This window comes from Saccopteryx bilineata, chromosome 1, assembly GCF_036850765.1.
Source record: "Saccopteryx bilineata isolate mSacBil1 chromosome 1, mSacBil1_pri_phased_curated, whole genome shotgun sequence".
NCBI classification, from domain to species: domain Eukaryota; kingdom Metazoa; phylum Chordata; class Mammalia; order Chiroptera; family Emballonuridae; genus Saccopteryx; species Saccopteryx bilineata.
In genome coordinates this window covers 225,819,361-225,835,568 of record NC_089490.1, presented here as the reverse complement: position 1 = coordinate 225,835,568, position 16,208 = coordinate 225,819,361, and the positions used below count along the sequence as shown (strand labels likewise).

The 16,208-nt window shown below is 41.5% G+C and overlaps 1 protein-coding gene across 1 annotated transcript in view; it reads left to right on the top strand.

The window, feature by feature from the left end:
- Positions 1-16,208, top strand: part of LOC136319470 (kinesin-like protein KIF28P) — a 104,954-nt gene that overhangs the window by 2,470 nt on the left and 86,276 nt on the right. The window contains exon 2 of the mRNA XM_066252724.1: positions 14,668-14,859. Within this exon, the coding sequence (XP_066108821.1) occupies positions 14,668-14,859 (192 nt within the window). The remainder of the gene's footprint in view (positions 1-14,667; positions 14,860-16,208) is intronic.

The window sequence follows — 16,208 nt, the reverse complement described above, 5'->3', positions numbered from 1 at the left end:
ATAATGAGGACTCAATATTAGCTGCTAAAGGTTATTTTTTCACCATAATCTTTTGTAGGGAATCACCCATTTAACCTTCAACCCTCTATGACTTGGATTGGGAAACTTGAGTTAAAAGCCCTGAGTGAATGTCTCTTGGATGCAAACACCAAGAAGCTGTGTGACAGACCTTTTTGTGCAAACACAAAGGAATGCATGTGAACCGCTTTTGAAAATTTCTCTAGCCCCTAGAGTGGTGATGGCAAACGTTTTTATAAAAACCACCCACTTTTGCAGGGCTGGTCAACCTGGTCCCTCCCACCCACTAGTGTCCAGCTTTTCTGGTGGGCCAATCATGGCGCGCTATTTGGTTGCTATGCTACCCATCATAAAAACGCCCACTAGTGGGCGGGAGGTACCAGGTTGACGAGCACTGCAAAAGTGGGTGGTTCTTATAAAAAGGTTTGCCATCACTGCCCTAGAAGTTCTGGATTGCCCCTTCCTTTGAACTTATTAGCAAAAGAATAAGAATATTCTGACCAAATGAGCCCTTTCTCCATGTCAGCAAAATGGCCATTAATCATTCTTCCCCTTGTCACCTGATCTCCCTCCCTTGTAATTCTGTTACCTCTGTTCTGCTTCTGATAATAAAAGCTAAGGGAGAAGGAAATTCAGGAGGTCTCTCTTTTGCCTCAGTTGGCAGAGCTCCCCCTCTCTTCCTCTTAACATAAGTTTGTGTATTGAGTAGGTTTTTACCACTTGACACCAGTAGTTCCCACCGGGCTGGAGTACTACATACAATCTCTTAAGCAGTTTGAGATATAATTCACATCTTACACGTCTCTCATTTAAAGTGTACAATTCAGTGATTTTTAGTAATATGTAACCACAGTAAGTCTTAGAACATTTATTTATTTATTTATTTATTTATTTTTTACAGGGACAGAGAGAATCAGAGAGAGGGATAGATAGGGACAGACAGGAACGGAGAGAGATGAGAAGCATCAATCATCAGTTTTTCGTTGCGACACCTTAGTTGTTCATTGATTGCTTTCTCATATGTGCCTTGACCAGGGGCCTTCAGCAGACGAGTAATTCCTTGCTGGAGCCAGTGACCTTGGGTCCAAGCTGGTGAGCTTTTTGCTCAAACCAGATGAGCCCACGCTCAAGCTGGCGACCTTGGGGTTTCGAACCTGGGTCCTTCTGCATCCCAGTCGGACGCTCTATCCACTGCGCCACTGCCTGGTCAGGCCCTTAGAACATTTATTACCTCCAAAAATAATTTATGCCCTTTAGCTAGTTATTCCCCAGTCAATCCTAAGCAACCACTGATCTAATCCTTGTCTCTATTCCTAAATTGTTCTTTTTGATGGAATAGCTTCTGAATTTTGTTTTAGAATGTTCATTTTTGAATAGACTTAGAATTAATTTTGCATATCAATCTTGTATCCTGCAACCTTACTGAATGCATTTATTCTAAAAGTATTTTAGTGGGTTCTTATGCAAGATGATCTCATCTGCAAATTGAGGTCACTTCACTTCCTTTTCTATCTGGATGCCTTTATTTATCCTGCCCAACTGTCCTGGCTAGAACCTCCAATACAAGACTGAATAGAAGTGTCGAGTACAAATCATCTTGTTCCTGATCTTAGGGGGTAATACTGTCTTGACCATTAAGTATGGTACTAGTTATGGATTTTTCTATAGAAGTTCTTTATCAGATTAAGATTCATTCTACTCCTAATTTGTTGACTTTATCATGAAAAGGTTTGAGATTTTGTCATGTGTTTTCTACACTTGTTGAGATGAGAGGCATTTTTGGTTTTCAGTCCTGATATGATGTATTACATTAAATCACTTTAAGGACATCCAAGATTTGTTTTAGTCAGAGGTAGTAAGGTGACAAACAACTCCAGGAGAATGGAGCTTGCCACACAGAGCCACTTGATGGGGAAGTATCAGAAGGTATGAGGTAGATCAGAAGGTATGAGGAACAAAGAATTGGTGTAGTAGGCTGTTTTGAGCACTTTTTTAAAAACTTGCTTATTAATTTTAGAGAGGAAGAGAGAGAAACAGACTTGTTCCACTTATATATGCATTCATTGGTTGATTCTTGTATGTGCCCGGACCTGGGATAGAACTTGCAACCTTGGAGTATCGGTACGATGCTCTTAACTAGCTGAGCTACTGGGCCATGGCTTGAGCAAGATTGAATAGTTTGAGGAATTTCAGGGGGCTCTAGGGTATGGAGGTGGTCTCTAGTTGTCAGGTACCTGGTCCTGGGGTAATATAAGGCAGAGGAGATACTGGCTGGTGGGTGTGCAAGTTGGATGAAGGAGGTGTTTCGGATATGGGCTTCAGGTTGGTTGGTCTGTATGAGAGGCAAGTTGTTTTCTATCTCTAGTTCATTAGCCCCTGAGAGACAGTTGCTAGACCCCAGGATGCCAAAATATAAAACATGATTAATACTCATTTTCAAATGTTGAACAAAACATACATCCCTAGGATAAACTCCATTTAGTCCTGTGCATAATTCTTTCTAGGTGTTGCTGGATTCAGTTTGTTAATTTGCCGAGTAGTCCTACATCCAAACTTATCACAGATACTGGTGGTAATAGCGGTCATAAAAATAACATTGTTTTGGAAGAGTTTACGAAGAATTGCTTTCTTTATGTTTTTGGTAGAATTCATTAGTCAAGCCATCTTGAGGCCCTTTATGAGAAGTTTTTTTAAATTACTATTACTACTTCAATCTCTTTACTTGCTATAGGTATATTCCGATTGTCAATTTCTTAAATCAGTTGCAGTAAATTGTGTCTAAGAATTTGTTTATTTTATTTAAATCTAAATTATATCTCTTTTATGATCCTTCTTTTACTTCTTTACTAATGGTTTCCTTTAGTTCTGTGAATGTGTTAATGATAGTTCAGTCTTTTCCTGATAACTCCAGCATCTGGCCACTCTGACAGGGTCTGTTGCCTTTTTTCCAGTGTGTGGATCTTACTCTCCTTTTCTTTGCAAGCCTCATAGTTTTATTTCTTTCTTTTATTCTCTTTGCCTTATAGTTTATTAGATAATATTCTGTAGCAGATCTGAGTACTATTCCTCCCATCCCTCTGTACCTTATTGTTATTTGCTTGTTTATTTGCTTAGTGACCAACTGGGTTATTTTCCTGATGTCTGTCCTTGAGCCCCTACCTTTGTTGTTGCTCCCCAGAAAGGCCCAGCTTTGGTGATGCACCTATCACCCTAAGATAACAGCAATTTTCGTAGGGTTCCTGTCCACTCCTGATAACTCTTAGCTGTTAAACTGAAAGCTGTTTTCAAAAATGTCCTGGGGCTCTGGCCGGTTGGCTCAGCGGTAGAGCATTGGCCTGGCTTGTGAAAGTCCCAGGTTTGATTCTCAGTCAGGGCACACAGAGGAAGCACTCATCTGCTTCTCAACCCTTCCCCCTCTCCTTTCCCTCTGTCTCTTCCCCTCCCACAGCCAAGGCTCCATTGGAGCAAAGTTGACCTGGGTGCTGAGGACGGCTCCATGGCCTCTGCCTCAGGGACTAGAATGGCTCCTATTGCAATGGAGCAACAGCCCTGATGGGCAGAGCATCGCCCCCTGGTGGGCATGCCAGTGTATCCCAGTCAGGCACCTGCGGGAATCTGTCTCTCTACCTCCCAGCCTCTCACTTCAGAAAAAAGGACGTCAGAGAAATGGTGCCATGAGGGGTGCTCCTGAGACCTCTCCTTGAAATTTCAACAAATTCAACAACTAGAGACAGAAAAGCAATCTCAGGAACATCTGAAATACACATATATCAAACAAAGGTATGATTGGGTGAAAGGTGGCTGAATATATAATCCGATCTGAAGGAAATAAGACAGAGAATGGAGTATTCCGCTTTCCTCACTGACCTGAGGAAGGGCTGCTTTCACTTGGAACTGAGAGGAAGGGAGGGCTGGGGCCGTGGAAAAAGCTGGGCTAGGGCAGAGACATTCAAGCTGAGGAGAAAGTGTGCCCACAGCTCAGCCCACTTGGAGCTAATGCCAGTGGCAGACCCCGGCAGAGGTGGGCGAGCAGTTGCCTTGTTTACTCCCAGTTTCCCAGTTGGTGAGCGCGGGCAGTGTGCAAGTGGATTCACCTGCTGCTTCGGGTGTGGGTGCCCACGTTCCTGGATAGAGAGGCTGGGTTGGAGACTGTCAGCAGTGGCCCTCTGCGTGGGCTGTGACCAGAGTCTCTGTATAATCCCGGTGCCCCGAACGGCAGCATACAGGAAGTGTGCAGACAGCCAGCTTCCCTACAGGCACAGCACCTCTGACAGCCATTCCAGTGAACAAAGCACATTCCTGGGAAAAAGAACTGCGAAAGTGGTGGGGGGAAGGGCGTGTAGACAGCCTCTGGAGAGCTGACCCGCAGAGTGCTGAAAGGAGTCAAATCCACAGTCTGCTCACTGCCCGGCAGGTTTATGCTGACATCTCTGGCTGACAAAGCCTTCTTTCCCAGGCCTGCAATTTAAGCGGACCTGGAGGAGGGACTTGATAGTTCTCAGGGCCTCTTGCTCTGCAGGCAGTGGCTGGGGCAACTTCCAGCCAGCCAAGACAGGTTAAAAAGTACAGTTCCATGGAACAGACCTCAGAGAACACTGTGGAAGTTAGGTGGGCTGGGCTGTAGGCTTCCAACAAGGGAGAAGCCTGTGGAGAGCAGACCCACGGAGCACTGAGGCAAATTTAACTAGAACCAGAAATCAGCTCACTCCCTTGCTTGCTTGAGCTGGTGGCTCTTGTTGACAAAGCTTTCATACACAGAGCTGTGCTTTGAATGAACCTGGAGGAGGGACTTGGCAGCTTTTAGAGCCTGTTGCTCTGCAGGCAGTGACTGGGGCATCTTGCTACCAGCCGATACAGGTTACAAAGTGCAAAAAGCCTGAGGAGAGCCTGACCTGTGGTGGCACAGTGGATAAAGCGTCGACCTGGAAATGCTGAGGTCGCTGGTTCAAAACCCTGGGCTTGCCTGGTCAAGGCACATATGGGAGTTGATGCTTCCAGCTCCTCCCCCCCTTCTCTCTCTCTGTCTCTCTCTCTCTGTCTGTCTCTCCCTCTCCTCTCTAAAATGAATAAATAAAAATAAATAAATAAAATAAATAAATAAAAAGCCTGAGGAGAGTAAACCCGTGGAGTGCTGAGGCATACTAGACATGCCCAGAGGCTCATAGAAAGACACCTGAAAGGCAATTGGCTCCCAGCCCTGCCTGATTATGCTGGTGGCTCTGGTTGGTAAAACCTAACCCAGAACCCTGCTTTGAGCGGGGAAGAAGGGGGGATTTCTTAGCTCTTAGAGCCTCTTGTTCTCTGGGCAGTGGCTGGGGCAACTTAACATCTGGATCCCCAGACTGCTGGTTCAGGAAGGAGAGATTTAGGAAGAGGCTCCAAAAAAACGGACTCCCATTGTAGGAGCCTTCAAATGCTGACAAGCCCCACCTACGAACAGGACCGAGGCCTAGCTTATGTCATCACCATAGAGATACAACTGCAAATCTTTGCCTAAGAGTGCCACAGGGGCACAACGTGGGGTACAGTGCCACCAGCCAAAAAGAGAAGAAAGAAAAAGGAAAAGATGACCTCTCAAAACCAGGAAAAATTTACAGTCTTCATAACTTTTTCCGTTTTTTTTCTTGTATTTTTTATCTTACTTTTTTTCAACTTGGTCATTTTATCCTCTTTCCATTTTATTCTTTTCCTTTCATTATGAACTTTATTACATTGGTGTTACATTTTCTATTCTTTTTTTTTCTATGAGTGTTACATTCCAAAAAACTTAATTTTTCTCTCTCTGTTTCTTTTTGTTTCTTCTTTTCTCTTTCACTTTTTCTCTCATTCAAATCTCACCCAGAAACAAATAATTTTATTCTGGATTCAAAATTTTTTGTGTGGAATTTTGTGTGCTTTTTACTTCACTTTTTATATTTTTAGCATTTCCCCCAACTCCATCTCTCCATTCTTTTTTTTTTTTTTTCTGAAGCTGGAAACAGGGAGAGACAGTCAGACAGACTCCCGCATGCGCCCCACCGGGATCCACCCGGCACGCCCACCATGGGGCGACGCTCTGCCCACCAGGGGGCGATGTTCTGCCCATCCTGGGCGTCGCCATGTTGCGACCAGAGCCACTCTAGAGCCTGGGGCAGAGGCCACAGAGCCATCCCCAACGCCCGGGCCATGTTTGCTCCAATGGAGCCTTGGCTGCAGGAGGGGAAGAGAGAGACAGAGAGGAAAGTGCGGCGGAGGGGTGGAGAAGCAAATGGGCGCTTCTCCTGTGTGCCCTGGCCGGGAATCGAACCCGGGTCCTCCACACGCTAGACCGACGCTCTACCGCTGAGCCAACCGGCCAGGGCATCTCTCCATTCTATATAGTTTTTGTTTCACTTAATACAATAGAATTTTCATTTTTCACTGTATTTTTTCCTTTGTCCTCTTTTTCCTTTTTTCTTCTCTTCTCTTACATTGTTTCTCTCATTTGACCATCATTTACAAACAAATTATTTTATTCTTGATCCAAATTTTTTCCTTGTGGCATTTTGTGGGTTCTTGCCTCATTTTTTGCCTCCTTGTCACTTCCCCCCAACTCTGGCCCTCCATTCTATGTATTTTTGTTGCACTTAGCACAATAGAATTTTTAGTTTTTCACTGCATTTTCTCAAAAAAAAATTTCTTTTTTTTATCAACTCTTATTATTGTTATTAACAATACCACTCTCAAATGCCACTAAAGAAAAACAAATTGAATATCATGGATACAAAAGACAGTGATGTAGCTCAGATAAATGAGGAAAAATCTACAGAAATATGTTTCAATAGCTTGGAAACCTTGGAGTTAAATGACAGAGAATTTAAAATTGAAGTCCTAAAATTACTCAAGGATATACAAGAAAGCACAGAAAGGCAACTTAGGGAGCTCAAAAAACAATTCAACGAACAAAAAGAATACATCATCAAGGAAATTGCAACTATGAAACGAATCAAACAGAAATGAAAAACTCAATACATGAACTGAAAAACGAGGTAACAAGCTTAGCCAATAGAACAGGCCAGATAGAAGAGAGAATTAGTGACATAAAAGACAGGCAACTAGAGGCACTACAGAGAGAAGAGAGAAACTCATGAATTTAAAAAAATGAGAAAGCCTTACAAGAATTGTCTGACTCCATCGAAAGAGTAACATAAGAATAATGGGTATATCAGAAGGAGAAGAGAGAGAAAATGGAATGGAGAACATAGTCAAACCAATAATAGACGAGAACTTCCCAAGCCTGTAGAAAGAACTAAAGCCTCAAATTCAAGAAGCAAACAGAACACTGAGTTATCTTAACCTTAACAAACCTACTCCAAGGCACATCATAATGAAATTGGCACAAACCAATGACAAAGAAAAAATTCTCAAGACAGCCAGGGAAAAGAAGAATACAACATATAAAGGAAGGCTCATTATATTATTAACAGATTTCTCAGCAGAAACTCTACAAGCTAGAAGAGAGTGGACCCCAATATTTAAAGTCCTGAAAGAGAGGAACTTCCAGACAAGAATACTATACCCATCAAAGCTATCCTTCAAATACGAAGGAGAAATAAAAGCATTCACAGATACAGAAAAGATGAGGGAATTTATCAACAGAAAACTCCCACTTCAGGAAATACTAAAGGGGATTTTCCGACCAGATACAAAGAACAAAACAAAACTAAAAGTAAAAGCTCTGTCAAGATTGCAATAAAAACAAGATTAATCTGTGACAACAAAAACAAAAAGGGGAGAGGACAAAGATTACCAGTAGCAAAGGAGGATGGGGTGCAGAAGCACTCATGAGATAATGTACTATAATGAACATAATATATATCCTTTACATTACTTAATGATAACTACCCTTGAAAAAACCACCACAGAAGCACATGGCTTGAAAAAAGAAGTAACAGAGGAAAGAAGTATGGATACAACTAAACAAAAACAAATGATAGAAAAACAAAAGAGAAGAACCAAACAAGATACAAAACTATCAGAAAGTTATATATAAAATGGCAATAGGAAACCCTCAAGTGTCAATAATTACACTAAATGTAAATGGATTGAACGCACCAATAAAAAGACAAAGTAGCTTCCAACTGTATGCTGCCTACAAGAAACACATCTAAGCTACAAGGATAAAAACAAATTCAAAGTGAAAGGTTGGAAAACAATACTGTAAGCAAATAACATCCAAAAAAAAGCAGGTGTAGTAATACTCATATCTAACAATGCTGACTACAAGACAGCAAAGGTAATCAGAGACAAAAATGGTCATTTCATAATGATAAAGGGGACATTGAATCAAGAAGACATAACACTTTTTAATATTCAATATATATGCACCAAACCAAGAAGCACCAAAATATATAAGACAGCTACTGACTGACTTAAAAACAAAAACCGACACAAATACAATCATACTTGGAGACCTCAATACACCGCTGACACATCTAATTGTTCATCCAAACAAAAAATCAATAAAGAAATATTGGCCTTAAATGAAACACTAGAACAATTGGATATGATAGACATTTACAGGACATCTCATCCCAAAGTGCCAGAGTATACATTTTTCTCTAGTGCATATGGAACATTCTCAAGAATTGACCATATGTTGTGCCCAAAAATAACATCAACAAATTCAGAAAGATTGAAATTATACCAAGCATATTTTCTGATCATAAAGCCTTGAAACTAGAATTCAACTGCAAAAAAAGAGGTAAAAAAAACCCCACAAAAATGTGGAAACTAAACAACATATTAAATACTTCTAAAAAATGAGTGGGTCAAAGTAGAAATAAGCACAGAGATCAAAAGATACATACAGACAAATGAAAATAACAATACGACATATCAGAATCTCTGGGATGCAGCAAAAGCAGTAATAAGAGGGAAGTTCATATCACTACAGGCCTATATGAACAAATAAGAGAGAGCCCAAGTAAACCACTTAACTTTACATCTAAAAAAACTAGAAAAAGAAGAACGAAAACAACCCAAAACCAGCAGGAGAAAGGAAATAGTAAAAATCAGAGCAGAAATAAATGAAATAGAGAACAGAAAAACTATAGAAAAAATTAATAAAACAAGGAGCTGGTTCTTTGAAAAGATCAACAAAATTGATGAACCCTTGGCAAGACTCACTAAGGAAAAAAGAGAAAGGACTCATTTAAACAAAATCCAAAATGAAAGAGGAGAAATCACCACAGATAGCATAGATATGCAAAAAATTATTGTAGAATACTATGAGAAACTGTATGCCATCAAATTTAACAATCTAGAAGAAATGGATAAATTCCTAGAACAATACAATCTTTCTAGACTGAGTCATGAAGAAGAAGAAAGCCTAAACAGACCTATAAGCAGGGAGGAAATAGAAACAACTATCAAAAACCTCCCCCAAAATAAAAGTTCAGGGCCATATGGCTATACTAATGAATTCTATCAAACATTTAAAGAAGACTTGGTTCCTATTCTACTCCAAGTCTTCCAAAAAATTGAAGAAGAAGCAATACTGCCAAACACATTTTATGAGGCCAACATAACCCTCATACCAAAACCTGGCAAGGACAACATAAAAAAAGAAAACTACAGACCAATATCTCTAATGAATACAGACGCTAAAATACTAAACAAAATACTAGCAAATTGAATAGAACAACACATTAAAAAATAATTTATGATCAAGTGGGATCCATCCCAGAATCACAAGGATGGTTCAAAATATGTAAAACAGTTAACGTAATATGTAATCAACAAAACAAAGAACATAAACCATATGATTTTACCAATAGAAGCAGAAAAGGCATTTGATAAAATACAACATTATTTTGTTTAAAACACTCAACAAAATGGGTAGAGAAGGAAAATATCTCAACATAATAAAGGCCATTTATGATAAACCATCAGCTAACATTATATTAAATGGCAAAAAACTGAAGACTTTTCCCCTAAAATCAGAAACAAGACAAGGTTGTCCACTCTCTCCACTCTTATTCAACGTAGTGCTGGAAGTTCTACCCAGAGCAATCAGACAAGAGAAAAAAATAAAAGGCATTCATATTGGGAAAGAAGAAGTAAAGGTTTCACTTTTTGCAGATGATATGATCCTATACATCAAAAACCCCAAAGAATCTACAAAAAGACTACTCGAAACAATAAACCTATACAGTAAGGTCAGAGAATACAAAATTAATATACAAAAGTCCATTGCCTTCCTATATGCCAATAATGAAACATCAGAAAATGAGCTAAAAAAAAATAATAATCCCTTTCATGGTTGCAACAAAATAAAATACCTAGGAATAAACATAAGAAAGAATGTAAAGGACCTATATAACGAAAACTACAAAGCATTGTTAAGGGAAATGGAAAAATATTCCTTGTTCTTGAATAGAAAGAATAAATATAGTCAAAATGACTATATTACCTAAAGCGATATACATATTTAATGCAATTCCCATCAAAATTCCAATGTCATTTTTTAAAGAAATGGAACAAAAAACATCAGGTTTATATGGAACTATAAAAAACCCCGAATAGCTTGACCAGGCGGTGGCGCAGTGGATAGAGTGTCGGACTGGGATGCAGAGGACCCAGGTTCGAGACCCTGAGGTCACCAGCTTGAGCAAGGGCTCATCTGGTTTGAGCAAAAAGCCCATCAGCTTGAACCCAAGGTCGCTGGCTCCAGTAAGGGGCTACTCGGTCTGCTGAAGGCTTGTGGTCAAGGCACATATGAGAAAGCAATCAATGAACAACTAAGGTGTTGCAACGCGCAATGAAAAATTAATGATTCTCAGTGGTAGAGCATCAGCCTGGTGTGCAGGAGTCTCGGGTTCGATTCCCGGCCAGGGCACACAGGAGAAGCGCCCATCTGCTTCTCCACCCCTCCCCCTCTCCCTCCTCTCTGTCTCTCTCTTCACCTCCCGCAGCCAAGGCTCTATTGGAGCAAAGTTTGCCCGGACGCTGGGGATAGCTCTGTGGCCTCTGCCTCAGGCGCTAGAATGGCTCTGGTTGCGGCAGAGCGACGCCCCAAGATGGGCAGAGCATTGCCCCCTGGTGGGCATGCCGGGTGGATCCCGGTAGGGTGCATGCGGGAGTCTGTCTGACTGCCTCCCCATTTCCAACTTCGGAAAAAAAAAGATACAAGAAATACAAAAAAAACCCCAAAAAACAAACTAATGATTGATGCTTCTCATCTCTTTCTGTTCCTGTCTGTCTGTCCTTATCTATCCCTCTCTCTGACTCACTCTCTGTCTCTGTAAAAAACAAACAAACAAACAAAAAAACCCGAATAGCCAAAGCAATCCTAAGGAAAAAGAACAAAGCTGGGGGCATTACAATACCTGATTTCAAACTATATTATAGAGCCACAATAATCAAAACAGCATGGTATTGGCAGAAAAATAGACACTCAGACCAATGGAACAGAATAGAAAGTCCAGAAATAAAACTACATATATATGGTCAAATAATTTTTGATAAAGCTGCCACAACATACAATGGAGAAAAGAAAGCCTCTTCAACAAATGGTGCTGGGAAAACTGGAAAGCCACATGCAAAAGAATGAAACTCGACTACAGTTTGTCCCCTTGTACTAAAATTAATTCAAAATGGATCAAAGACCTAAATATAAGACCTGAAACAATAAAGTACATAGAAGAAAACATGGGTACTAAACTTAAGGACCTTGGTTATAAAGAGCATTTTATGAATTTGACTCCAAAGGCAAAGGAAGTGAAGGCAAAAATAAATGAATGAGACCACATCAGACTAAGAAGTTTTTGCACAAGAGAAACTGACAACAAAATAAACAGACAGCCAACTAAATGGGAGTTGATATTTTCAAACAACAGCACAGATAAGGGCCTAATATCCAAAATATACAAATAACTCACAAAACTCAACAACAAACAAGCAAATAATCCAATAAAAAAATGGGAAGAGGACATAAACAGACACTTCTCCCAGGAAGAAATAGAAATGGCCAACAGATACAGGAAAAGATGCTCATCTTCATTAGCTATTAGAGAAATGCAAATCAAAACCAGAATGAGGGGGAGGAGAGGGAGAGGGTTGAGGGCGGGGAGGGGCACAAGGAAAACCAGTTAGAATGTGACGGAAGACAATTGGACTTTGGGTGATGGGAATGTAGCATAATCAAATGTCAATATAACCTAGAGATGTTTTCTCTGAACATATGTACCCTGATTTATCAATGTCACCCCATTAAAATGAATTTAAAAATAAATAAATAAATAAATAAATAAATAAATAAAAATACTGTAGGGAAAAAAAACTAGTATGAGATACCACCTCACACCTGTGAGATTAGCTATTATTAATAAGACAGGTAATAATAAGTGTTGGAGAGGCTGTGAAGAAAAAGGAACCCTCATCCACTGTTGGTGGGAATGTAAATTAGTACAACCACTATGGAAGAAAATATGGTGGTTCCTCAAAATACAAAAAATAGAACTACCATATGACCCAGCAATCCCTCTACTGGGCATATACCCCCCCAAACTCAAAAACACTGGTATGTAAAGACACATGCAGCCCCATGTTCATTGCAGCATTGTTCACAGTGGCCAAGACATGGAAACAACCAAAAAGTCCTTCAATAGATGACTGGATAAAGAAGATGTGGTACATAAATACAATGGAATATGACTCAGCCATAAGAAATGATGACATTGGATCATTTACAACAACATGGATGGACCTTGATAACATTATACTGAGTGAAATAAGTAAATCAGAAAAAACTAAGAACTATATGACTCCATACATAGGTGGGACATAAAAATGAGACTCAAGCCCTGGCCGGTTGGCTCAGCGGTAGAGCGTCGGCCTAGCGTGCGGAGGACCCGGGTTCGATTCCCGGCCAGGGCACACAGGAGAAGCGCCCATTTGCTTCTCCATCCCTCCGCCGCGCTTTCCTCTCTGTCTCTCTCTTCCCCTCCCGCAGCCAAGGCTCCATTGGAGCAAAGATGGCCCGGGCGCTGGGGATGGCTCTGTGGCCTCTGCCTCAGGCGCTAGAGTGGCTCTGGTCGCAACATGGCGACACCCAGGATGGGCAAAGCATCGCCCCCTGGTGGGCAGAGCGTCACCCCCTGGTGGGCGTGCCGGGTGGATCCCGGTCGGGCGCATGCGGGAGTCTGTCTGACTGTCTCTCCCCGTTTCCAGCTTCAGAAAAATGAAAAAAAAAAAAAAAAAAAAAAAAAAATGAGACTCAGGGTCATGGACAAGAGGGTGGTGGTTACTGGGGGGGAGGGGTTGGGAGAGGGGAGGGGCACAAAGAAAACCAAATAGAAGGTGGTGAAAGACTATATGACTTTGGATGATGGGAATGCAACATAATCAAATGTCAAAATAACCTGGAGATGTTTACTCTGAACATATGTACCCTGGTTGATCAATGTCACCCCATTAAAATTAATAAAAATTTAAAAAAAAGAAAAAATACAAAAAATAAAAAAGAATGTCCTGGAGGCATAAATTGCTCTACAAATTAATCAAATTCGGTTTCTTTGGGGGGAAAAAGTTTTTGAGATCAGTGTTTGACAATTTTTCTGACCCTAGGTAGGTTCCTCCCAGGTCTCTCACTCCCCTGCAAACCAGAGGGCCTATCGTTTAACCTGCATCTTGAATCTCTTCCAGTTACTTTTCATCACCACCTCCTCTGTTCTTGAGAGTACCATTAGGATTGAATTACCTAAGGGGCCAATAGAAGTCTTTTCCTTTGGGAAGAGGTTTAGGTGCTATTCCCCCCCAGACAAGATCTCTCAACCAGAGCCCTGGATTTGTATCTGGGAGAAGGCCAGCTGCTCTGAGTGACATTCCTGCTCTGGAAGTCCACAAGTTGGCCAGGGAACAGCAGCCTGAGCACCTCAGCTGGCCTCCTGGCATGGACTTCAGGAGCAAGTGAAGTCAACAGCCCAGTATTCTCAGTGTTGGGGAGCTGGGTGCACAGGGAAACCCCACACCTCACCCACACTGTCTCCCAGGATGTAGTTCCATCAACAGGGAGATGAGGGCAAGGTGAAAAAAGCTGTGTCCTGCCCCTGCCAGGAAGAAAGCCTTCCAATTTGGAAGCAGGAAGTGAGGGAGCTCTGTGTTCTTGGCTCCAACGGTCTGGGGGAGAGTCTCTACCTTGCAGAGCCAGCAGGGGACATGGCAGAGGGAAGGAAGGGCCTTGCTTCAAGTAGCACAGGCTGCTTTCTTACTGAATTTTGATAGGTACTGCAGAATACATGTTTCCTCATTGGCTGCCTGTCCTTAGGACGATTTCCTGGGACTTCTGAATGGTTACTTTTTTATTATTTTCCCAGTTGCACTGGGAAGTGGACAGTGGGAGCTCCTTACATGGTAATGCTGGAAGTAGGTTTTCTACTGCTATAGTTACTGCTATTTATATAGCTGGGTGTTAGGCAGGCTATTCTCAGAAAGTAAATATGACTAGAGACAAGCCTTTCAATAAGAGCAACTGCTTGTCCTGGTAGCTGCTACAGTAACAGAGCAAAATGAATGAAGGGTAAGTTCCTGGCTTCATTTCTTACAAGATGTGAAGACTTGGGAAGCAATTAACGTGGACCACAAAGAAAAGCTAGCATGATTAACTCTGGATTTGTAATTTGACTACAGAGAGAGAAGAATGCTGGGAGCAAGTGTGTGATTTCCATGCATTCCAGGACCACCACCATCCATGACCCGAAGAATCCGGAACATACGAAGACATTTACTTTTGATCTGGCCTATTGGTCTCACAATGGATTTCAAATGGAAAAAGATGGTGTGTTTACTGCAGTGGGTCCTACTAGTAAATTTGCAGGCCAGGTAAATTGCTTTAAAATACAACATCATTGAAAGGTTATTTTTGTTGTTGTTTTAATGAAGTGTTAACAGTATAACAGCACACTATTTTTCTATGCAAGCTTATAATACATGCTTCCATTTGAGAATTTGGTTTTAAACTGATCCCTTTTTCATGCTACATATGAGGTACAGAAGTGCAGCTATTGTATTGCCTAAATAATTTGTAGGCATTCAAGTCAGTGGATTTCCCAAGGTATTGATGTTGACAAAAGAATGTCAGTCAAGGCCATACAGGTTGGCTCAGTGGTATAGCAGCAGTCTGCCATGTGGATGTCCCAGGTTCAATTCCCAGTCAGGGCACACAAAAGAAGCAACCATCTATTTCTCCACCCTTCCTTCTTCCTCTTCTCTTTCTCTTTCTCTTTCTATCTCTCTCTCTCTCTCTCTCTCTCTCTCTCTCCCCCCTACCCCCCCTTCCCCAGCCATGACTCAATTGGCTGAAGTGACCTAGTTTGTGGCCATTTGTTGTGGTAGTCCTAGCAAACTAACCAGGTGACAAGGTTCTTTAAAAGCAGTCTTTCAGCCTGACCTGTGGTGGCACAGTGGATAAAGCATCGACCTGGAACCCTGAGGTCGCCGGTTTGAAACCCTGGGCTTGCCTGGTCAAGGCACATATGGGAGTTGATGCTTCCTGCTCCTCCTCTGTTCTCTCTCTCCTCTCTAACAATAAAAATGAATAAAATAAAAATAAAGAGTGAAAAGCAGTCTTTCACCATTGTTGTGGGGATTTGCATATTCACATGGGAAAATATGATTTTTTAAAAATTTTATTTATTTTTTATTTTTTTACAGAGACAGAGAGAGAGTCAGAGTGAGGGATAGACAGGAACAGACAGACAGGAACGGAGAGATGAGAAGCATCAATCATTAGTTTTTCGTCGCGCATTGCGACACCTTAGTTGTTCATTGATTGCTTTCTCATATGTGCCTTGACCACGGGCCTTCAGCAGACCGAATAACCCCTTGCTCGAGCCAGCGACCTTGGATCCAAGCTGGCGAGCTTTTTGCTCAAGCCAGATGAGCCCGTGCTCAATCTGGCAACCTCAGGGTCTCGAACCTGGGTCTTCCACATCCCAGTCTGATGCTCTATCCACTGCGCCACCGCCTGGTCAGGCATGAATTTTTTTTTTTTTACAGTGACAGAGAGAGAGTCAGAGAGAGGGATAGATAGGGACAGGCAGACAGGAACAGAGAGAGAGAGATGAGAAGCATCAATCATTAGTTTTTCATTGCTACATCTTAGTTTTCATTGATTGCTTTCTCATATGTGCCTTCAGCAGTCTGAGTAACCCTTTGCTCGAGCCAGCAAC